A 25,066-nucleotide genomic window follows, 5' to 3' on the forward strand; every position below is an offset into this window, starting at 1 on the left:
GATGGTAATTATCATATGGCAGTGACACTTGGTAAATATTCTAATGCATTAATACACAACCAACTTTTCGAGTGCGGGAGGGGGGGGGGGGGTGGGGGGGGGAGGGGGGGGGGGCTTGGGATAGTTCAAATCGGGCACGGTGAATGCAAGAAAGATGTATAGAAATGTTTCCATGTGTAATAGGTTAAGAACAGAACATGGGCAGAGAACGTTAAACAAGTGAGAAAGGCATAATGTTGATTTTATTAACTGCTGTCTCACAACTTGTTCTGTATGAGCACCAGAGACATCAACAAGATGCTGATCCATAAAATGACATGATCAACAGTTGCTTGCAGCAGTTCTGGTGGAATCTAAGCAACATATTCCTGTATAATGAACTTTAGGTCAGGTAGAGACTGAATGGGTCCCTGGTAAACACATTCTTTAGATATCCCCAGATCCAAAAGTTACAGGGTAACAGATCAGGTGATCTTGCAGACCATGCATCTGAAAAACCTCTGGAGATAACACATTCGTAGAAGGTTGCATTACGCAGATCTTTCACTGGAAAAGCGACATGAGGTGTTGCCCCGTCTTGCACAAAAACTGTGGCTTCAATACAGTGGCACTCTTCCAAAGTAGGAATCACACGCTGTACAAAGAGGTCTCGATAATGTGGAGATATCACTGTACACCTGACAAGCCATCTTGGTTTATTCTCTTCAAAGAAGAACAGACCGAGAATAAAAACATTTGTGAATCTACATCGTACAAAAATAAACGGCAAGCACAATGGCTCTTCGCGTACAACATGTGGTTTAAAAGTATCAAAATTTGGCACTTCTGTATATTCACTGCACACTTAAGTGTAAAATGTGCTTTGTCACTCCACAGAATATTACCTGGCCACATGTCGTCAACTCGGATCCGTGCCAGACACTGAAGAGCAAATTCAGAACATCAGAACATTGCTGCAGATTATGAGTTTTCAGTTACTGCACCACCTAGTTCTTGTTTTGGTACCAGTATAGCCTAGATCTTGTGCTGGTAACAGTGTAAAACAGAGTGCAAAACCTTCTGCATGTTGGGACTATGGTGTGGACAATTCTGATGACACTGCACAAGCACTAGCACTACCAGGGGAACATGCTGCGTGGTCAGTTACCTCGTCAATAACTTCCACCAGGATAGGAGCCTTCCTCTTCCAGATGTCACACAAAGCTCACCCATGTTTTCAAATATCATTATCATCATCTTTAATCTGTTTAGTGATATTTGGCCTCTCCTCAAGCCCTACAGTCTGTGATAATCTCTCAATGCAGTGCAGTAATTGCTGTTGTTCACTTAAAACAGTTTCACTGACAGCACACGGTCTCTCTTATCGATAGCCCTACTATTCACTCACCTTGTCAAGTGACAGTGTGAAACAGTGTACAGCATCACATTTGCACCTGCTGGCAAAAACTGGAATCAATTTTTTTCTCACATAAATTTGGTCTGCATTCACACGTCAGCTTATGTACCGAGTTTTTCTGCCATGTGACAATTACAGCCCACACTGGACCTCTGTGAATTTCTGCACTTTAATTATGAATATCTGATAGAAGTAAGTTCAGGTGTGCCCCAGGAAAGTATGTTGTGACCCTAGCTGTTCATGTGGTATGTTTATAACCTTTCAGACAATATTAATAGTAACCTTTGATATTTTGCAGATGATGAAGTTATCTATAATGAAGTATTGGCTGAAAAACATTTCTACAAATATTTAAGTCTGATCTTGATATTATTTCACAGTGGTGCAAGGACTAGCGACCTGCTTTACATGTTCAGAAATGTACACTTTGAACTTCAAAAAAACAGAAAGGTGTAGTAGCCTATGACCGTAATGTCAAATGAGTCATAGTTGGAATTGGTCAACACGTGCAAATACCTAGCTGTAACACTTTGTATGGATATGAAATTGAATGGTCACAGCACAGCAACGGGCAGAATTCAGTTCGTTGGTAGATTATCAGGAAAATGCAAATACTCTACAAAGGTATTGATTACCAAACAGTTGTGCAACCTATCGCAGAATACTGCTCAAGTGTGTGGAGCTCATAACGAATGGCATTGACAGCAGGTATTGAACACGTACAGAGAAGGACAGCATGGATGATCAAAGGTTTTTCTATAGTATCTGGCTTTTTCCAGATATTCTACATTGTCATTTGAAGCTCTGCACACTACATTTGTAGCTATTCAAAGCACTCAAGGGAAGAAGATCTGTAAGCTTGAGAATGTGCCCGAGTACTGAAACAGAAACGCTGCACGAGCCACCGCGAACATGGCATAGGCCAGCATTATGCAGGGATCTGCTCTTACACAAGTGGCCCTTGTCACGCTAAGTGCATCAGCTGCCTTTCTGGACTACACACACTTCTGATGAGGGCAAACTGTCTGTACATCTGAGACAATATCCAACTATTGAACTAGTTTAGATTGTTATCATTACAGTCAAAAGATATTGGACCTGAATACTGTGGTGCAATTAGTTTTGCAGTAAACCCATTAGCTCAGGAGATAAGATTCTGTAAATCTGGAAATCAAAAATTAATACCTAGCCAGTTTCTTTGTAGCCAATTTTTGCAAATTATGAGAGGATATTAAGTTCCTCCTAAAATGTTCTATTTTAATAGCTATTTGTTAAATAATTTAAATTTTGGGCACCACTAATTCTTATACTGAGCCATATTTCTGAAACACGTGTCGCAAACATTATAGCACGAAATTTTCCAAGCACAATAGTGGTTTTAAATTTGCAATAGCTCGTAGCTTAAGATAAATACCCTAAATTTGAACTGAAATTCAGGGAACACTGCAGATGAAGCTACACTGTCAACAAAGTAATGTCTTGTTTTCTAGAGAAATGTGTTGTTGTTGTGGTCTTCAGTCCTGAGACTGGTTTGATGCAGCTCTCCATGCTACTCTATCCTGTGCAAGCTTCTTCATCTCCCAGTACCTACAGCAACCTACATCCTTCTGAATCTGCTTAGTGTATTCATCTCTTGGTCTCCCCCTACGATTTTTACCCTCCACGTTGCCCTCCAATACTAAATTGGTGATCCCTTGATGCCTGAGAACATCTCCTAGCAACCGATCCCTTCTTCTGGTCAAGTTGTGCCACAAACTTCTCTTCTCCCCAATCCTATTCAATACTTCCTCATTAGTTATGTGATCTACCCATCTAATCTTCAGCATTCTTCTGTAGCACCACATTTCGAAAGCTTCTATTCTCTTCTTGTCCAAACTATTTACTGTCCATGTTTCACTTCCATACATGGCTACACTCCATACAAATACTTTCAGAAATGACTTCCTGACACTTAAATCTATACTCGATGTTAACAAATTTCTCTTCTTCAGAAACGCTTTCCTTGCCATTGCCAGTCTACATTTTATATCCTCTCTACTTCGACCATCATCAGTTATTTTGCTCCCCAAATAGCAAAACTCCTTTACTACTTTAAGTGTCTCATTTCCTAATCAAATACGCTCAGCATCACCCGACTTAATTCGACTACGTTCCATTATCCTCGTTTTGCTTTTGTTGATGATTATCTTATATCCTCCTTTCAAGACACGTTCCATTCCGATCAAATGCTCTTCCAAGTCCTTTGCTGTCTCTGACAGAATTACAATGTCATCGGCGAACCTCAAAGTTTTTATTTCTTCTCCATGGATTTTAATACCTATTCCAAATTTTTCTTTTGTTTACTTTACTGCTTGCTCAATATACAGATTGAATAACATCGGGGAGAGGCTACAACCCTGTCTCACTCCCTCCCCAACCACTGATTCCCTTTCGTGCCCCTCGACGCTTAGAACTGCCATCTGGTTTCTGTAGAAATTGTAAATAGCCTTTCGCTCCCTGTATTTTACCCCTGCCACCTTTAGAATTTGAAAGAGAATATTCCAGTCAACATTGTCAAAAGCTTTCTCTAAGTCTACAAATGCTAGATACGTAGGTTTGCCTTTCCTTAATCTTTCTTCTAAGATAAGTCATAGGGTCAGTATTGCCTCACGTGTTCCAGTATTTCTACGGAATCCAAACTGATCTTCCCCGAGGTCGGCTTCTACTAGTTTTTCCATTCGTCTGTAAAGAATTCGTATTAGTATTTTGCAGCTGTGGCTTATTAAACTGATAGTTCGATAATTTTCACATCTGTCAACACCTGCTTTCTTTGGGATTGGAATTATTATATTCTTCTTGAAGTCGGAGGGCATTTCGCCTGTTTCATACATCTTGCTCACCAGATGGTAGAGTTTTGTCAGGACTGGCTCTCCCAAGGCCGTCAGTAGTTCCAATGGAATGTTGTCTACTCCGGGGGCCTTGTTTCGACTCAGGTCTTTCAGTGCTCTGTCAAACTCTTCACGCAGTATCGTATCTCCCATTTCATCTTCATCTACATCCTCTTCCATTTCCATAATATTGTCTTCAAGTGCATCGCCCTTGTATAGACCCTCTATATACTCCTTCCACCTTTCTGCTTTCCCTTCTTTGCTTAGAACTGGGTTTCCATCTGAGCTCTTGATGTTCATACAAGTGGTTCACCCCTAGTGAGATAAGCATCTACATCCTTACATTTGTCCTCTAGCCATCCCTGCTTAGCCATTTTGCACTTCCTGTCGATCTCATTTTTGAGACGTTTGTATTCCTTTTTGCCTGCTTCATTTACTGCATTCCTTTCATCAATTAAATTCAATATTTCTTCTGTTACCCAAGGATTTCTACCAGCCCTCGTCTTTTTACCTACTTGATCCTCTGCTGCCTTCACTACTTCATCCCTCAAAGCTACCCATTCTTCTTCTTCTTCTTCTTCTTCCCCATTCCTGTCAATTGTTCCATTATGCTCTCCCTGAAACTCTGTACAACCTCTGGCTCTTTCAGTTTATCAAGGTCCCATCTCCTTAAATTCCCACCTTTTTGCAGTTTCTTCAGTTTTAATCTACAGGTCATAACCAATAGATTGTGGTCAGAGTCCACATCTGCCCCTGGAAATGTCTTACAATTTAAAACCTGGTTCCTAAATCTCTGTCTTACCATTATATAATCTATCTGATACCTTTTAGTATCTCCAGGGTTCTTCCATGTATACAACCTTCTATCATGATTCTTAAACCAAGTGTTAGCTATGATTAAATTGTGCTCTGTGCAAAATTCTACCAGGCGGCTTCCTCTTTCATTTCTTAGCCCCAATCCATATTCACCTACTACGTTTCCTTCTCTCCCTTTTCCTACACTCGAATTCCAGTCACCCATGACTATTAAATTTTCGACTCCCTTCACTATCTGAATAATTTCTTTTATTTCATCATACATTTCTTCAATTTCTTTGTCATCTGCAGAGCTAGTTGGCATATAAACTTGTACTACTGTAGTATGTGTGGGCTTTGTATCTATCTTGGCCACAATAATGCGTTGAAATACCATTATACAAATTATGTTGCACTTGGAATTATTAGTCTTAAAAGTAAGTTTGATTGACTTTATATTAATATTATACAATTTTTTGTTTTATTATTCAAATTATCAATTATATGTAATTAAACAAAACCAAGAAGTTGTTAATTCCTGCCAAGTGGGAATCGAAAGCTGACAGGGCAATCAGACAGTGTTTCTGGTTGAATACAGTCTACACTATACATATTGCTGAACACTGTAGTAATGTGTGGCAGGTATGAATACTGCAATAGAACATGAGCATTCTATATTACAAAGAAAATAGCAGGCAAGCTTTTATTGGGTTAGGAGGATTGTCAAGACATCACCATGGTATGTGCTGTGAGTAAATAAACTGACCATAAGTTGTAATTAATTAATTCCAGTGTTTTTTTTCCATACCTGATGTACCACAAATGATGTAATTTTGGAATCTCAGTTCACAGTGTTACCTGACCCCGAGTGAAACGATACAGAAAGGAATGGAAATGTTCCAGTAAAAAATCTGTCACAAGTGTCACTGCATACTACACACAGTATCATGAGAGCATACAGAGTAGGGGAAGATTTAATTTGCTAAACAAAATAAGGGAAGAGGAGTTAAGCTAAGTGAAAGACGAGAATGACAGAAGGACATTAACAATGGAAAGGTGAGGATGGAATAAAAATAATATCACGAAAAGGATAGATTACTAATTGCCATATAGAGGAGATGTTTAGTTGCAGACAGGCACAATGAAAAGACTGCTATACATTTTAGCTTTCAGCCAAAAGGCTGTCTTCTGAAGTAGAAAACAATACACATTCACACAAGCACAACTCTGACATGCATGACCACTGTCTCTGGCTGCTGTGGCCAGACTATGTTGTAACTGTGCTTGGTGGGGGTTCAGAGGCAGCATGGGGCAAATAGGGAGGGAGGGGGGATAGCAGAGTGGAGTGGGGGAAGGTGAAGTGCTGCCTGCTGAAGCTTGCAGGGGCATGGTGGGGGCAGGATATAGCTGCTAGGTCCAGCTGGAGGTTCGGGGCAACAGAAAAGGGAGAAGAAGAGAAAGGGAAAAGGACTTGTGGATGCGGTGGTAAAACAGAAGGCTGTGCTGTGTTGGGGTAGGAGAAAGGAAGGGGAAAAGCTGGTGTCGATAGGAAGGATCCAGATGGTGCCTACCATAAGAAAGAGAGCTGTAACTATGTCAAAAATAAATCACAACATATAAGGCAAAGTACAGAAGCCACTGAAGTGTGGGATACCATTAGAAATACAATGTTGGAAAGAACACGAACAGAAAACAGAGAAGTGAAAAGAACAAGAAATAAGAAAGCGTGGATGACTGGCAATATAAAGGATAAAATGGATGAGTTGGAAACTGAAAACTGACAGTTTGGGAGAAGGGACAAGACAGTAGAGAAAACTGAACTATGAACAAAGAAGGTCAACTGGCCAGGCTAGAGAGGAATAGGTGGGGACACCAGTGAGAAGAATTAGAATAATTGGAAAACAAAGGCAAGCTGGAAGAAATGCACAGAACAGTGAAATCTTTAATGAATAGAGAAGTGTGGAAAACAAGCAAACAAGGGCTGTTAAATAAATATGTGAACAATACAGTATGTACAGAAGAGAAGTAAGTTTGGATGGATTATGTGAAAAAATCATACGGTGCACAGGTAGATAACAGAAACTGGTTCTGGAAGGTGAAGAGAGAAAGATGGGAACTGGAGAAAACAAGGCAAGAGCTCCGTGAAAAGAAAACATTGGGCTGTGACAGAATACCATCTGAGGCAATGAAATGCATGGATCTAAACTCAGTAGCCAGATTCACTGATGTAGTAAGCAGAATTTATGGACATGAATCTGGCCCCAAGATCTACTTAAGATTACGATGGCTGTAATGAAAGTCCTTTTGAGGAGGATCGAAAGAAAACTGAAGAACATACTGTGGAAGACCAGTACAGGTTAAGAAAGGGTAAAGGAAAAGGAGATGCTATAGGCTCCCTGACAGTGATTGGAGAAAGAATGATAGAAATGAACACAGAGGTGTGTAATTGTTATATTGACTGCAAGAAGGCGTTCAGTAGAGTCAACCGGTGATACAGCGGAGAATTTTAAAGACGATGGTACAGACACGAAAGATTAGAAAATTAATAAAGCAGATGTACGCAAAACAGAAAGTGACAGAAGAGGGAAAGAGATGGAAGAGGTGAGCACTGGAAGGGACCCAAGGCAAGGATGTTGCTACACAATACGTCAGAGCACCAATGTTACTCACTATCAGACAAAGTGAAACACGTTCCTTGTGGAGTAACATTGGTACTCTGACACACCGTGGAGCAAAACACCCTGCTATTCCGTGTAGTAGAACACCTTGCTACTACGCTGAGCCCTATAGTAGGACCATGTGAGCACCACATTAAGAATCTGGCAGATTTCTTACATCAATTAGATGAAATGTGTTTGACTGACTGATATTATAGTAAATTTTGATGTGATTTCTCTCTTCATTTGTGTTCGTCTATTTGATTTGTTATGGCTGATTGAGGTTAGGTTTAGTGCTGAATTAATGAACCTATTTTGACACATATTGACTTACACTTACTGTTTTTTCAATGACCAGTTCTACAAGCATACAGACAGAGTTGTGATTCGAAACTTGTTATCACCTATTATCAACAATTTGTTTATAGAGGATTACAAACAACCTATGGAATGCAGTAAACAAATGAGGATACAGCATGCAGTAAACATCTCTTAGTGTTACTGCTGTTAACCAAATTCACTGTCTGATTAAATGAAGCACGTACATTAGCTATAATGGAACCAGTATGTGTTTTGGTAAGTTTGTGAAATGCTTTTACATTACAGTATAAAGAAATTAGGCAGATGGCTACTCACCATATGGATCACACATCGAGGCAGCAGCTCGGACTGGAATGGCGGTCACGTGTGCACGAGATGTGCTTGCTTATGTGAATGAATGTGCCTGCATTTCCTTTTCTGATGGAAGCTAATGTGTAATTGTCTTTTCAATGTGCCTGTCTGCAACTCAACATGTCATCTTTATGGTGAGTAGTAATCTATCTTTTACTTATACTGTCGATATCCCAATCTGGAGTTTCCATCGTTTAATTTTGCATTACAGTTTTAGTTATGCACTTACCAGTATAATGGAAGCCTATTATTCCACACAGAAAAAGGCACACATGATCTTCTGTTGTGATCTGGCAAATAGAAGGTAGTAGGTTACATCAGAACCTCTGCCCTTTGACAGTAACTTAACAATATGTTCTCATTTGTTTACAGCATTCCGTAGATCACTCGTAACAGCAAATAGATTGCAGTAGAAGATATGTTTTCCACAGTAGCGAAGGTGAGCAAGTACTCATAGTTCTTACAGTAGGCATTTCAGAGCCCACGTTTACTGGACTTTTCTCCTGTTTTGATCCATACTACCTCCTCTCAAAACACGGAATACTTTTTTAAACATTTTGTATATGCATCCCTACACTTACACAACATTCAAAAAACACATTACCTCAGGCATTAATCTATTTGGAGTTTCTTTGTGAAGATCATACATGTTGGATGCATGAAACATTGCACATGGGGAACCTTCCTCAAACTTACGTCCAGCTTTAGGGAAAATATAGCCTCAAAACTGCTCAACAATTCATACTTACTCTAAATAAATAATATAGTTTGTAAGACAAACCTCTCTTCTCTGTAAATGGTTGCCACAGTAGCAAGGGGGGACCGGTATTTTCTGACACCGGGTTCTGGCTGAGGGCCCTGTATTCGAGTCTTTGCAACATCAAATGGATTACTGGCTATGGATGCCAGCGTACCAGCTGCAAAGCCAATGCCCATTATGTGGTACAGGTACAGCATTTCATCCTGCAGCAGAGAGTAACTTACATTAAATACATACATCAAGTACGTTTTCATTATAATGTGTTTTTCACATGACACACACCTGAGTCCTTAAATAGTAATTATAATGTAGTTATTGTGTGTCAGGGATGTTCTACAAGTGTTTAGACTGTAAAAGGAAACAAGATTTAAAATAAAATGTTATTTTATGTTCAGTTTCAGTGTTTTCCATGTGATGCTATTATATACGAACAAGTCTGCCAAAATTCCACCATCCTTCTCATTGGGTATGAGGGGCTCGTTCTGAAATGTCTTTGGTTTTGTTGTCATAGTAGCTGTTTCAGCTGTAACTATACTTATTCTGCAGCTCCCTCTTTCAGATGAATTTACTCTAAAAAGGTTTGGTGTACTCTGTTGTTTAAAACCATCACGTAGAACCTTCAGTAGAGATAAATTGTATTAAATTGTCACATTCTGGTGCTCTGTGCTCTGCACTGTCACAGCTCTCATCTTGTAAAAGAAGGTCATGTAACAACAGAGGGAGGTCCAGGTAACAATTTGGACCACAAGCCTGATTAGACATCAGAGGATGACATCAAGCACAATGCTGAGAATGTGCTCTTTAAGTGATATGATGCAGAGCTTGGAAAATCACTCAGGAAAGAGGTACGTTTACACACGAGTGTCGCCAATTCAGCGTCCAACACTCAGTTGCATTGTATATGTGTCAATTTATGAGGGGTGTTAAAAAAGAAAAGGTACAAAACAAAACTGTGGATGTAATTGAAGCCTTTATTCAAAAAGTAATCTCCAGAGGCCCGAACACAACTATCGCACACTGTTTCAACAGCTGAAGGATTCCCTGTTCCCAGAATTTCTGCAGCTGTGATGGGAGCCAGTTCTCCACTGTGTCCTTCAGTTCATTGTCCGAGTCAAAGTACTTCCCTTCAAGATGTTCTTTTAGTGGACCAAACATATGGAAGCACGTGAAAGGCACAGGATGACACGTCTGCATCTTCATCTACAGGTTGACAATCATTGAACTATATGAAATAAAATCGTCGTAACTACTGAATGGTTTGCATTACGATGTTCAAACTGCACGGTTGGCTGCGGGGCACGATGGGAATTAGTATGTACTATATGGATTAGTTTAGCGACAAAGTGCATTTTAATTTGGATGGGATTGTCAGTAATCAAAATTGGTGCTCTTGGGGGACTGAGAATCCACATTTCGTAATCGAGAAGTCTCTTCACCCTCAGTGGGTGATGGTGTGGTGTACAGTGCCCGGTCACGGTACAATTGGTGTGATATTCTTTGATGGCGCAGTGACTACCGAATGATATGTGAAGGTTTTGGAAGATGATTTCATCGCCATTATTCAAAGTGACCTCGATTTTGACAAGATGTGGTTCACGCAAGACGGAGGCCGACCCCACTGAAGCAGGAGAGTGTGTGATGTCCTGGAGGAGCACTTTCGGGACTGCATTCTGGCTCAGAGGTACCCAGAGGCCACTGGCATGGGCCTCGATTGACCGCCACATTCTCTGGATCTGAACACTTGTGACTTCCTTTTGTGGGGCTATATCAAAACCAAGGTTTACAGCAATAGCCCCAAAACCATTGCTGAACTGAAAACAGCCATTCAGGAGGTCATTGACAGCACTGATGTTCCGACACTTCAGCGGGTAGTGTGCAATTTCGTTATTCGTCTGCGCCACATCACCACCAATGATGGCAGGTGTATGGAACGTGTCATAACCAAAATCCGAATACCTGTAGTGACGTTTACGTGTTACTAACATGTGTGCATGCCACAATTTGTAACTAATTTACGTTCTGTTTTCATATTGTTCAATGATTGTCACCCTTTACATACACTCTGCAAACCACATTTGGGCTGTAGGATGGATGCTCAAGTGCTCCCACTCAAAATTGGCCATTACACTTTGTGTGACCTCGGAGATGTGTGGACATGTGTTATCGTGGAACAGGATCATTCCCTCTGCGAGCAGCCCAGACCTTTTGGTGTCAACGGATTTGCATAGGCTGTGGAGTGTCTCACAGTACACGCCACTATTAACGGCTCTTCCCGTGCTCGAAGAATTCAATGAGTACCGGACCTTTGACGTCACAGAAGACTGTGAGCATCGCCTGCCTGGTCAGGGCACAGCTTTGAATTTTTTAGTAGGAAGTGACGACATATGCTTTGACTGCATACTGTCCCGATTTCTCTATGGCTCGAAGTGATGGCAACAGCTCTTGTCACTGACAACTATCTGCTCCAGGAAAGCGGGTCCTCACGATAGCAGAACAGGTGTTCCAGTGCTCCATATGGAGCTCCTCTTGCGGTCTGTTGCACTTCTTCGGAACCTACTGTGCACACACCTTCCGGTAACCCAACCTGTCATGCACAATCGTCCACACTGTTCCCCATCATCACAACCACCATTCGCATCGAGACAGGCCAATCACTTCTCATCAAGTTGTTCACCTTGTCGATGAGTTTGGCCGTAATTACCGTGTTTGCCTGGCCTGTCACTCAAACACACCTGACCTTGAAGAAAATGGCCACTAAAGATTATCACTGACTTGTCAGACACACAGTCTCCTGCAAATATGACATCATGCGATGAATATCGGCTCGTTTAACCCCTTTCGCAGTGATCAATCTGATATTGCCTCACTGCTCCTCAATCGCTGAATTTTGCAATGTGAACACCACAATGTCCTCACACGCACTGCCGCATCAGATGGACAGAATACAACTGCCTGCTTCTCACCAAAGTCACGAGCCTGTGTGTGTGCACACAACCATGGCGGGCACTAAATTTGTACACCTAGATGTCTCACTACATTTTCCCAAAGAGGCATATGCAAATTTCAACTTGTTTGGTTGTTGCAATGTTTCATGCCTTTTTATTTGAGCACTACGTAATCCCCCCACCACCACCCTTCTTCCAGGGTTTACCATATCTCTCAAAGAGTGGCACACTTCACACACTTTAGTGCACAGCATTCTCAGCAATGTGCCTGATGTCTAATTGAGGTTACAGTCCAGAATGTTACCTGCACCTCCTACTATTATTACATGTGCTTCTTTTCCAATACGAGAATTGTATCAGTGTAGATCACAGAACACCAGACTGCAAGGATTCAGTACAGTTGACCTCTACTAAAGCTAGCAAGAGCTGCTAGTTCTAAATAGTGGTTTTAACAAGTTACCACACATTTAAATAGTTATATTTCTCAAGTCTTACCCCCTGGCAGAATAATACTGACAGTTGCTTGGCACAAACATTATGGCGATTTGGATGTGGTTGTTGTCAGTTTAGGATCCCTGATGATAGTCTTCTTCCAAATTCCAATAGAATAAAAATAATCTATATAAAGTGTATAGGTGTTTTTACAAATGGATCATTTATCAAGAATATGAAAGCTGCATAGTGCTGAGCATCTAAAATTTTACCTACAATTTTATGTAGACTGTATAAATATTTTTCACCACATTCACACCAAATATGTGCTCGGCTTTTCACTTTATTAACTATATGAACTTTTAATGAATAGTTTGGAAATTTATACAAATATTTTCATACACATAGGATTTCTGAGAATGTGGAAACACAGAACTTACAGAAAATGGTCGAAGACGGCTCTTGAGCGATTTAAAGACACCGAAATACACCATATTGAAAATCCCATGACTTATTATAGTAGCAGACATTCCCCTGTTGAGGCCTTCCACACCATAACCCTGAAAAGAATGTGAGAGTGCTTAATGAATATTTATAACACAAAAACGATCAATTATTGATACAATTATTATATTGATTACATAAAAATCTACTCACTATACTCACCAAGCAGTGGCAGAACACACACATAAAAGACTGTTGTGATTGGCAAGCTTTTGGAGCCAGTGGCTCCTTCTTTGGGCAGAACGGTTGAAGGGGAAGGAATAAGGATGAAGGAAAAGGACTGGAGAGGTGTAAGAAAAATTTTGCAAAAACAGACATAATGTCTGATGGGATAGCAGCATTCAGTGATTGTATTATGTTACTTATAATCCGTCTTGATTGCAAAATTTTTTTATTCATAGAAACCGGTCATATGAATAAAAAAAATTTTGCAATCAAGATGGATTATATTATCTAGCCTTTTTCCTATACTGTTAGTCTAGGAAAAAGGCTAGATTTTGGGAAAGTCACCCAGAACTGTGGGTCAGGGGAGATTTACCGAACAAGATCAGAAGGAAAGACTGATTGTTGGGGACTGTATAGGATGAGATTTGAAAACCTGACACCTTAAAGATGGAAGACAGGGTATTATGCAAGACAGAGATTACTACTAAAACATTGTGCACAAGTTTATAAGAGTGAGAAGATAAGTGAATTGTACATAACATAGGTGAGAGGGGGCGGTGAAAAATAGATAGGAAAGACAATGAAAGATGTTTGTGGTTATGTCATACTATGGCGCATTTTTCGACAGAATTGCGCAGGCCTTCAGGAAAAACAAAAATAAAAATTGAGCTTCAGGCAAAAGGTACAATTGGTTGTAAGCAATGGCACAAAGTTGGCAACTACAGCAATAAATATATGGGATCTGGTGTTTGTAAGATTTGCTGCCAGTACTGTGATAGATTTTACATCGGTCAGACAGGAAGAAATTTCCAATCGTTTTGGAGGACATACATATAGTCAAAATAAGAGCGCTTTCGGTACACATATAGACAGAGCAAGACATTCAGTAGGATATATAGACAGTAATATGAAAGTGTTGCATAGGGCGTCAAAGGGACAGTTAAGAACCTGCTCGAAGAAATAGAGACTTATGTGCACAGAAAACAACAACCGGAATTACTGCTGAATGAACAGAATGAGTTTAACCTGAATACTCACTTTGATAAATTCAGAGACCTACTAGTTTGAATAGCGTGGAGCACCCCAGCAGATTGGCGTCTGCCGGCCGCCGGCAACGAGGAGACAGGGCCATCCTCTGTTCGCTCAGCCACAGGAAAACAAGGAAGTCATGCAGAGAAGCCATGACATATTCGCCATTGACGCCGCACTCTAATATAATATTGATTATAGATTTTCTATTTTTAATTAAGGGGCACTACTTTATTAATTGTATTATGATTAGGGTCACTGTTATCTGATCTCTTAGGATTGAAGACGTTGTGATTTTTTATTTTTATACTGGCATTCATGAAAGGTTGTATGTTACCCACCCAGGCTAAGGGCTGTATTGTATATTATTTGTGCTTTTTATGGATTTCAAGTATGAGTCCAATTTCACACATAGTATATCAGCAAATTTTTTTTAATGTCAGATGCTCATTTAGCCAAAGGAAAATTTTTTAACTGAAGACAGTGCATAATGCATTTTAATCTTTATACTGGTGACACTGTTTTACTATGTACTCTAGCTAAAGTGCCCTCTGCTGGCATTAGGTTCTTGTATTAAGTACCTGACGCAATGTGAGTATTATCAGCATTTACCATGTACTCACATGTTTAACTTGACGATGATTTTTATCAGAATATTTCAACGGTATGTATGACTGCTATACACATATTATATTTTTATATTTCATGCATCACTAATACTTGTATAGATTTAGTCTTAACTAATTGAACCTGGTCACTTACACAACATTTATATTTACAACAGATCTTAAGATGGCGGTAAGCCAAAACCAGTAATAAAGTGTAAAGAAATCTGTGTGAACAAGATAGACTTGTGAAAACTAAAGTGCCAAAAATAAAATGATTGCGGACTCATTTACAGACTTCATGTCTTGAATTGATAAAGACGTGAGAAATTAAAACGGAGTGAAGCAAAGAGTAGTTGCAATGAAGAAAACATGGGACAGAAGAAATTAACCTTAATTAAGGCCACGTGGGTGACGAGAACCAAGGACATGTTGTAGTGCTAGTTCCAACCTGTGGAGTTCAGAGAAACTGGTGTCTGAGGGAAGAATCCAGATGGCACGCGTGGTGAAACAGGTGCTAATGTCACGAATGTCGTGTCATAGAGTATGCTTTGCAAAAGGATATTGTGAGTTCCCAGTATATACCCTGTGCCTATGCCCATTCATCCTAATTGATAATTTTGTGGTAGTCGTGCTGATGTAGAAGGCTGAAAAGTCTTTACATAGTAGCCAGTACATGATGTGTCGTTTTGCAGGTGGCTCCCCCATTCATGGTATATGTTTTGCCAGTTACAAGTCTATTATAGGTGGTGATAAGAGGATGCATAGGGCAAGTCTTGCAGCAGGGTGGTGACAGGGGTAGGAGCCATAGGGTAGGGAGATGGGTGCAGAAGGAGCATAGGGTCTAACAAGAATATTGCAGAGATTGGGAGGGCGACGGAAAACTATTCTAGGTTCAGACAAAAAGGGTCTCATTTCAGGCCATGATTTTAGGAAACCATGGACCTGTTGCAGTAGCTGATTAACACATTCCAGACCAGGATAATACTGAATCACCAATGGTGTGCTCCAAAGCTGTTTTGTGGAGGGATCAGCAGTACCAGGAATGGATGCAACTGCCTGGGAAATCTGCTTTTTTAACTAGGATAGTGGGATAATTGCATGCAGTGCAGGCTGAGGTGAGAATGGTGATATATTGCTGTAAAGAGTCTGCATCCGAGCAAATACACTACTGGCCATTAAAATTGCTACAGACACAAAATTTAACTGACAGGAAGAAGATGCTGTGATATGCAAATGATTAGCTTTTCAGAGCATTCACACAAGGTTGGCACCGGTGGCGACACCTTCAACGTGCTGACATGAGGAAAGTTTTCAACATATTTCTCATACACAAACAGCAATTGAACGGCGTTGCCTGGTGAAACGTTGTTGTGATGCCTCTTGTAAGGAGGAGAAATGCATACCATCACGTTTCCGACTTTGATAAACGTAGGATTGTAGCCTATCACGATTGCGGTTTATCATATCGTGAGCGACACTGCTGCCCACTTTGGTCGAGATCCAATGACTGTTAGCAGAATATGGAATCGGTGGGTTCAGGAGGGTAGTACAGAATGCCGTGCTGAATCCCAAAGGCCTCGTATCACTAGCAGTCGAGACGACAGGCATCTTATCCACATTGCTGTAACGGATTGTGCAGCCACGTCTCAATCCCTGAGTCAACAGATGGGGACGTTTGCAAGACAACAAGCATCTGCATGAACAGTTTGATGACTTTTGCAGCAGCATGGACTATCAGCTCGAATACCATGGCTGCGGTTACCCTTGACGCTGCATCACAGACAGGAGCGCCTGCGATGGTGTACTCAACGATAAACTTGGGTGCACAAATGGCAAAACGTTATTTTTTCAGATGAATCCAGGTTCTGTTTACAGCATAACGATGGTCACATCCGTGTTTGGTGACATCGCGGTGAATGCACATTGGAAGCATGTATTCATCATCGGCATACTGGCGTATCACCCGGCATGATGGTGCATGATGGTATGGGGTGCCATTGGTTACATGTCTCGGTCACCTCTTGTTCGCATTGACGGCACTTTGAACAGAGGACGTTACATTTCAGATGTGTTATGACCCGTGGCTCTACCCTCCATTCGATCCCTGTGAAACCCTACATTTCAGCAGGATAATGCACGACTGCATGTTACAGGCCCTGAACGGACCTTTCTGGATACAGAAAATGTTCGACTGCTGCCCTGGCCAGCACATTCTCCAGATCTCTCACCAACTGAAAACAACTGGTCAATGGTGGCCGAGCAACTGGCTCATCACAATACACCAGTCACTACTATTGATGAACTGTGGTATCGTATTGAAGCTGCATGGGCAGCTGTACCTGTACACGCCATCCAATCTCTCTTTGACTCAATGCCCAGGCATATCAAGGCCGTCATTATGGCCAGTGGTAGTTGTTCGGGGTACTGATTTCTCAGGATCTATGCACACAAATTGTGTGAAAATGTAATCACATGTCAGTTCCAGTATAATATATTTGTCCAATGAATACCCGTTTATCATCTGCATATCTTCTTGGTGTAGCAATTTTAATGGCCAGTTGTGTATGTTTGCCTCAGATGCCAAGGTTGTATGGGAGAGAATGTTCAACATGGAAAGGATGGCAACTGTCAAAATGTAAGTACTGTTGTTTGTTGGCAGATTTAATGTGGATGGAAGTGTGTAGCTGGCCTTCAGTGAGGACAAGATCAACAGATGTCATCAATGTACCTAAACCAAACCAGGGGCTGATGACTTATGCACCCCAGGGAAGCCCCTTCCAAGCGACCCACGAAAAGTCTGGCATAGGAAGGAGCCATCTTGGTTCCGATGGCCGTACCCCTAGTCTGTTTGTATGTTTGACCCTCAAAGATGAAGTAGTTGTTCATTAGTATAAATTCGATTAAGGTGAGTAGGAAGGATCTCATAGGTTTGGAATCAGTTGGGCACTGCCTGAGGAAATGTTCAGCAGCAAACAGAACATGTACATGGGGGATGTTGGTATAGAGGGAGGTGGCATCAGTGGTGACAAGCAAAGTGTGTGGTGGGAGCGGGACGGGCATGGATTTCAGACGATTTAGGAAATGGTTGGTATCTGATATAGGAGGGAGTTTTTGTACTATGGGTGGCAGGTGTTGATCAATTAAGGCAAATATACGTTTGGTGGGTGGTTTGAAGCCAGCAACTATAGGACGGCCAGGATGATTGGGTTTGTGGATCTTTGGAAAAAGGTAAAAGATGGGGACGCATGGTTTAGGTGGGGTGAAAAGTTTCATCGATTGAGGTGTTAGTCCTTGTGAGAGGCCTGATGTTTTAAGGAGGGACTGCAGGTTAGTTTCATCACAGGTATGAGATCTTGATGGCAGACGTTGTATGTAGAGTTGTCAGACAGCTGGGGTACATGTTCACTAACATACCCCTTTTGGTCAAGTACCACAGTGGTAGACCCTCTGACTGCTGGGAGGATAATGATGGAGTCATCAGCTTTTAGGGAACATAGAGCCTGGAGTTCTGCAGAGGACAACCCCAATCATCCTGGCCCTCTTACAGTTGCTGGCTTCAAACCACCCACCACCTGCCTTAGTCAATCAACACCTGCAACCCATAGTACAAAAACTCCCCTCCTACATCAAAGATACTAACCATTTCCTAGATCGACTAAAATCCGTACCCATCCCACTCCCACCTTGCATGTCACCATTGATGCCACTTCCCTCTATACCAACATCCCCCACATACATGGTCTGTCTGCTGCTGAACATTTCCTCAGTCAGTGCCCACCTGATTCTAAACTTTTGACATCCTTGCTACTCACCTTAATCAACTTTGTACTTACCAACAAATACTTCACCTTCTAGGGGCAGACATACAAACAGATCAGGGGTATGGCCATGGGAACCAGGATGGCTCCTTCATATGCCAACCTTTTCATGGGTCGCTTGGAAAGGGCTTTCTGGGATCCATGTCTTCAGCCCCCGGGTTGATTTAGATACATAGATGACATCTTTACCATATAGACTCATGGTGTGGCTGACCTGCTAGAATTCCTGGAATCCCTGAATACCTTCTCCCAATTAAGTTTCACATAGTCGTATTCCGAATCCCACGCCACTTTCCTTGATGTTAATCTCGTCCTCACAAGGCCAACTACCAACTTCCTTCCACATGAAAACCTACCAATAAACAACAGTACTTACATTTTGAAAGTTGCCATCCTTTCCATGTCAAACATTCCCTCCCATACAGCTTTGGCATCCGAGGCAAACATATTTGCTCGGATGCAGACTCTTTACAGCAATATACCACCATTCTCACCTCAGCCTTCACTGCACGTAATTACTCTGCCAGCCTAGTTACAAAAGCAGATTTCCTAAGCTGTCGCATCCAATCCTAGTGCTGCCGACCCCTCTGCAAAACAGCTTCGGAGCACACCATTGATGACTCAGTATTATCCTGGTCTGGAATGTGTTAATCAGCTACTTCGACAGGGCCATTATTTCCTAAAATCATGGCCTGAAATGAGACCCATTTTGTCTGAACCTAGAATAGTTTTCCGTCGCCCTCCCAATCTCTGCAATATTCTTGTTAGACCCTATGCGCCTTCTGCACCCATCCCCCTACCCAATGGCTCCTACCTCTGTGACCACCCCACTGCAAGACCTGCCCTATGCAACCTCCTACCACCACTTATAACAGTCCTGTAACTGGTGAAACATATACTTTCAAAGGGAGAGCCACCTACGAAATGACACGTCATATACCAGTTGTTATGTAAACACTGTTCAGCCTTCTATATCTGCATGACTACCATCAAACTATTAATTAGGATGAATGGGCATAGGCACATGGTGTATACAGGGAACTCACAGTATCCTGTTGCAAAGCATGCTCTATGACATGACATTCATGACATCAGCACCTGTTTCACCACGCGTGCCACCTGGATTCTTCCCTCAGACACCAGTTTCTCAGAACTCCGCAGGTGGGTACTAGCACTACAACATGTCCTTGGTTCTCGCCACCCCCGTGACCTTAATTTAATTTCTTCCATCTCAGCTTTTCGTACTGTAACTACTCTTTGCTTCACTCCGTTTTAATTTCCTACATCTTTCATTGTCTTTCCTGTCTATTTTCCACTGAACCCTCCAACCTCTGTTACGTACAATGCACTTAGCTTCACACTCTTATTAACTCGTGCACAAAGTTTTAGTAGTAATCTGTGTCTTGCATATTACCCTGGCTTCCATCTTTAAGGTCTCAGGTTTTCAAGTCTCACCCGATACAGTCCCCAACAATCAGTCTTTCCTTCTCATCCCATATGGTAAGTCTCCCCTGACTCACAGTTCTGGGTGACTTTCCCAAAATCTACCCCTTTCCCTATACATTTCCAGTCCTTTTCCTTCATCCTTATTCCTTCCCCTTCAACCCTTATGCCTGAAGAAGGAGCCACTGGTTCCGAAAACTTGCCAATCACAAGAGTTTTTTATGTGTGTGTTCTGCCACTGCTTAACGGATATTTAAACACTCAAAATATTGTGTTTAGAGTATAATGATTCTCTCAAACATAACAGCTCTCCAAGTTATTTAGTATTCTGTCAACACATATCAAAATCTCACTTCACTCCTAAAACAATACTCTTCTAATTAGACAATGGAAATTTGAGGAAGGAATAACGAAAATGTTATGAAAATAATAGATTGCTTCTCCATATATTGGAAATGTCGAGTCAAAGACAGGCACAACAAAATGACTGCTAAACAAGTAAGGTTTTGGTCAATGGCCAAAAAGACACACACACACACACACACACACACACACACACACACACACACACACACAATCCCTGTCTCTGACTGCCAAGGCACAACTGTGGGCAACTAATTACAATTCTAATTAGAAAGTAGAAGAGCCAATGAATATTTTGTGTGTTCATATCTGCACTTCTAGCACATTATTGTTGTTCTGATCTTTAGTCTGAAGACTGATTTGATGCAGTTCTCCATGTTACTTTATCCTGTGCAAGCCTCATCATCTCCGAATAAATACTGCAACATACATCCTTCTGAATCTGCTTACTGTATTCATCTCTTGGCCTCCTCCTATGATCTCCCCTCCCCTCCTCCCATTTCCCTCTAATACTAAGTTGGTGATCTCTTGATGTTTCAGAATGTGTCCTATCAACCAACCCCTTATTCTAGTCAGGTCGTGGCACACATTTCTTTTTTCCCCAATCCTATCAAGTACCTCCTCATCAGTTATGCAATCTACCCACCTAATCTTCAGCATTCTTCGGTAGCACCACAAGTCAATAGCTTCTATGCTCTTCTTGTCTAAACTGTTTATCATCCATGTTTCATTTCCATCAATGGCTACACTCCAAGCAAATACTTTCAGAAAATACTTCCTAACACTTAAATCTTTATTCAATGTTAACAAATTTCCCTTCTTAAGAAATGCTTTTCTTGTCATTGCCAGTCTGTATTTTATATCCTCTCTACTTCTGCTACCATCACTTCTTACTCAGCCCAAATAGCAAAACTCTTCTACTACTTTTAGTGTCTCATTTTCTTATCTAATTCCCTCAGCATCCCGATTTAATTTTACTACATTCCATTAGCCATGTTTTGCTTTTGTTGATGTTCATATTATACCCACCTTTCAAGACACTGTCCATTCCCTTCAAGTCCTTTGCTATCTGTTACAGAATTACAATGTCACTGGCAAACCTCAAAGTTTTTACTTCTTTTCTTAGTTGAAAAGTGGAAGTGTAAAAAGTTCTAAGTGCCAAATCTCACATTTGCTAGGACATTCAGAAAACAGTGTATCTCTTTTTGCACATCAATGATTTGTACAAAAATATAAAAAATAAAAAATTGGGCGGGTAGGTTAGAAAATTTAAAAAGGGAAATGGATAGGTTAAAGTAAGATATAGTGGGAATTAGTGAAGTTCAGTGGCAGGAGGAACAAGATTTGTGGTCAGGTGAATACAGGGTTATAAATACAAAATCAAATAGGGGTATTACAGAAGTAAGTTTAACAACGAATAAAAAAATAGGAGTACGGGTAAGCTACTACAAACAGCATAGTGAACGCATTATTGTAGCCAAGATAGACACGAAGCCCATGCCTACTACACTAGTACAAGTTTATTTGCCAACTAGCTCTGCAGATGATGAAGAAATTGATGAAATGTATGATGAGATAAAAGAAATTATTCAGGTAGTGAAGGGAGACGAAAATTTAATAGTCATGGGTGACTGGAACCTGATGGTAGGAAAAGGAAGAGAAGGAAACGTAGTAGGTGAATATGGAATGGGAGTAAGGAATGAAAGAGGAAGCCACCTGGTAGAATTTTGCACAGAGCATAACTTAATCATAGCTAACACTTGGTTCAAGAATCATAAAAGAAGGTTGTATACATGGAAGAACCTTGGAGATAATAAAAGGTTTCAGATAGGTTATATAATGGTAAGACAGAGATTTAGGAACCAGATTTTAAATTGTCAGACATTTCCAGGGGCAGATGTGGACTCTGACCACAATCTATTGGTTATGAACTGTAGATTGAAACTGAAGAAACTGCAAAAAGGTGGGAATTTAAGGAGATGGGACCTGGATAAACTAAAAGACCCAGAGGTTGTACAGAGTTTCAGGGAGAGCATAAGGGAACAATTGACAGGAATGGGGGAAAGAAATACAGTAGAAGTAGAATGGGTAACTTGGAGGAATGAAATAGTTAAGGCATCAGCGGATTAAGTAGGTAAAAAGAAGAGGGCTAGTAGAAATCCTTGGGTAACACAAGAGATACTGAATTTAACTGATGAAAGGAGAAAATACAAAAATGCAGCAAGTGAAGCAGGCAAAAAGGAATACAAACGTCTCAAAAATGAGATTAAGTGCAAAATGGCTAAGCAGGGATGGCTAGAGGAAGAATGTAAGGCTTATCTCACGAGGGGTAAGACACATACTGCCTACAGGAAAATTAAAGAGAACTTTGGAGGAAAGAGAACAACTTGCATGAATATCAAGAGCTCAGATGGAAACCAAGTTCTAAGCACAGAAGGGAAAGCATAAAGGTGGAAGGAGTATTTAGAGTGTCTATACAGGGGCGATGTTCTTGAGGACAATATTATGGAAAAGGAAGAGCATGTAGATGAAAATGAAATGGGAGATACGATACTGCGTGAAGAGTTTGACAGAGCACTGAAAGACCTGAGTCAAAAAAAGGCCCCGGGAGTAGACAACATGCCATTAGAGCTACAGATAGCCTGGGTAGAGCCAGCCCTGACAAAACTCTACCATCTGGTGAGTAACATGTATGCATTGAACTTACAAGAGAGGTAAAAATTGACACACATGCTTGGAATCACATGGAGTTTTATTAGGGGAAATTAGGGGGAAAAAAAAAAAAAAGAAAAAAAAAAAAAAGAAAAGTTCACAAATTGTTCGACAGATGGCACTGGACAGCAAAATGTCAGTGACTGCGCATGACAATCGTGTATAAAAGGAGCTGTAATGAGAGAGAGAATCAGATACGCCAGCAGTCGCAGTATGATGTTGACGTTACCTGAAAAGGCGCTTTTAGTGAAGTTGTATTATCAGAATGGGGAATGTGCTAGTTCAGCGTTACAATCCTATCGCCATATGAAGGGGATTCGAACGGGTAAAGGTCTGTTGACAAATGCAGCTGTGGCGAGAATGACTTCGAAGTTTGAAGCCACAGGTTGTTTAGACATTAGACCCCATAGTGGCCAACCGAGCACAAGGCGTAATGCCGCTAAGACAGTTCAGTAACAAATGGAGACTGTAGCGGGTTCGTCTATGCACGGGGAAGTCAGTGCTCTTGTAGTTGCACGTCGCACCAGCATTCCATACACTACTTTTTGTTTGGCACTGAGGCGTACCCTCCGATGCTATCTGTACAAAATCCATCGGCATCATGAACTGTTACCTGGCGATTTAGTGAAGCGGAGTGCATTTGCGGTGTGGGCGTTTCAAAAGATGGCGGAAGATGACGATTGGTTGAGTAACGTGTTGTGGACCGACGAAGCTCATTTCATGCTCCGAGGGTCTGTCAACACAAACAACTGCGGAATTTGGGCTACCGAAAATCCTAGAACTGTCGTGGAAACTCCACTGCACGACAAGAAAGTGACTGTATGGGTTGGATTTACCACATCTACCATTATTGGGCCTTTTTTCTTTGAGGAAATGTGATCCCCAGCCTGGCTGATAAACACCTGCTGGAACGTACGATGTTTATGCAGGATGGCGCTCCACCCCATATTGCTAGACACGTGAAAGATCTCTTGCAAGCGTCGTTTGGTGATGATCGTGTGCTCAGCCACCACTTTCGTCATGCTTGGCCTCCCAGGTATCCAGACCTCAGTCCATGCTATTATTGGCTTTGGGGTTACCTGAAGTCACAAATGTATCGTGATTGACCGACATCTCTAGGGATGCTGAAAGGCAACATGCGAAGCCAATGCCTCACCATAACTCCGGACATGCTTTACAGTGCTGTTCACAACATTATTCCCTGACTGCAGCTATTGTTGAGGAATGATGGTGGACATATTGATCATTTCCTGTAAAGATCATCATCTTTGGCTTGTCTTACTTTGTTATGCTAATTATTGCTATTCTGATCAGATGAAGCGCCAACTGTTGGACATTTTTTGAACTTTTGTATTTTTTTGGTTCTAATAAAACCCCATGTCATTCCAAGCATTTGTGTCAATTTGTAGCTCTCTATCTACATTATTCCATGATTTATTCAGTTTTTAAATTTATACTGCCATTTTGATCAGCTGGTAAATAGTATAAACTGAAATGTATCACAAACAAATGGATATATATAAATAAAAGAACACTACACAAGAACAACTACATAATCATTGAATGATGCTACAATCAGTCTTACAAATTACATGGTAATTAAAATCAGCTTTCACACATTTTTGAAATTCAAGTGTATAAAAAGCCTTTTCTTTCAGCCACTTCTAGCAGAGAGACCTGATGTGCCTGTGACGGTAATTTCTTAAAATGCTTTATACATAGACATTCATAGTTGTACTGCATTTTTTAAGGCTGGTTATAAGTATATCTACTTTTAATGTTTGGCAAGTATTATGTTTATGAATAGATTGCCCTAGGCTATTTCTGTTATGGTCTTCTTTTATACACAAGAGACTAGTGTGTGTGAAAGTCTGCAGCAAAGAACACCACTGCTCTTTCT

At 41.0% G+C, this 25,066-nt stretch overlaps 2 protein-coding genes across 9 annotated transcripts in view; both read right to left on the reverse strand.

The window, feature by feature from the left end:
* LOC126106324 (mitochondrial 2-oxodicarboxylate carrier-like) overlaps nucleotides 1–25,066 on the reverse strand; it is a 185,220-nt gene that overhangs the window by 118,970 nt on the left and 41,184 nt on the right. The gene's annotated exons all lie outside the window — the stretch shown is intronic.
* The window catches only part of LOC126106326 (mitochondrial 2-oxodicarboxylate carrier-like), a 37,427-nt gene that overhangs the window by 11,646 nt on the left and 715 nt on the right, over nucleotides 1–25,066 (reverse strand). Inside the window, exons 2-3 of the mRNA XM_049912574.1 lie at nucleotides 12,965–13,084; nucleotides 9,169–9,350 (exon numbers count right to left, since the gene is read on the reverse strand). Of these exons, the coding sequence (XP_049768531.1) occupies nucleotides 9,169–9,350; nucleotides 12,965–13,084 (302 nt within the window). The remainder of the gene's footprint in view (nucleotides 1–9,168; nucleotides 9,351–12,964; nucleotides 13,085–25,066) is intronic.

Source organism: Schistocerca cancellata, chromosome 10 (assembly GCF_023864275.1).
Source record: "Schistocerca cancellata isolate TAMUIC-IGC-003103 chromosome 10, iqSchCanc2.1, whole genome shotgun sequence".
NCBI classification, from domain to species: domain Eukaryota; kingdom Metazoa; phylum Arthropoda; class Insecta; order Orthoptera; family Acrididae; genus Schistocerca; species Schistocerca cancellata.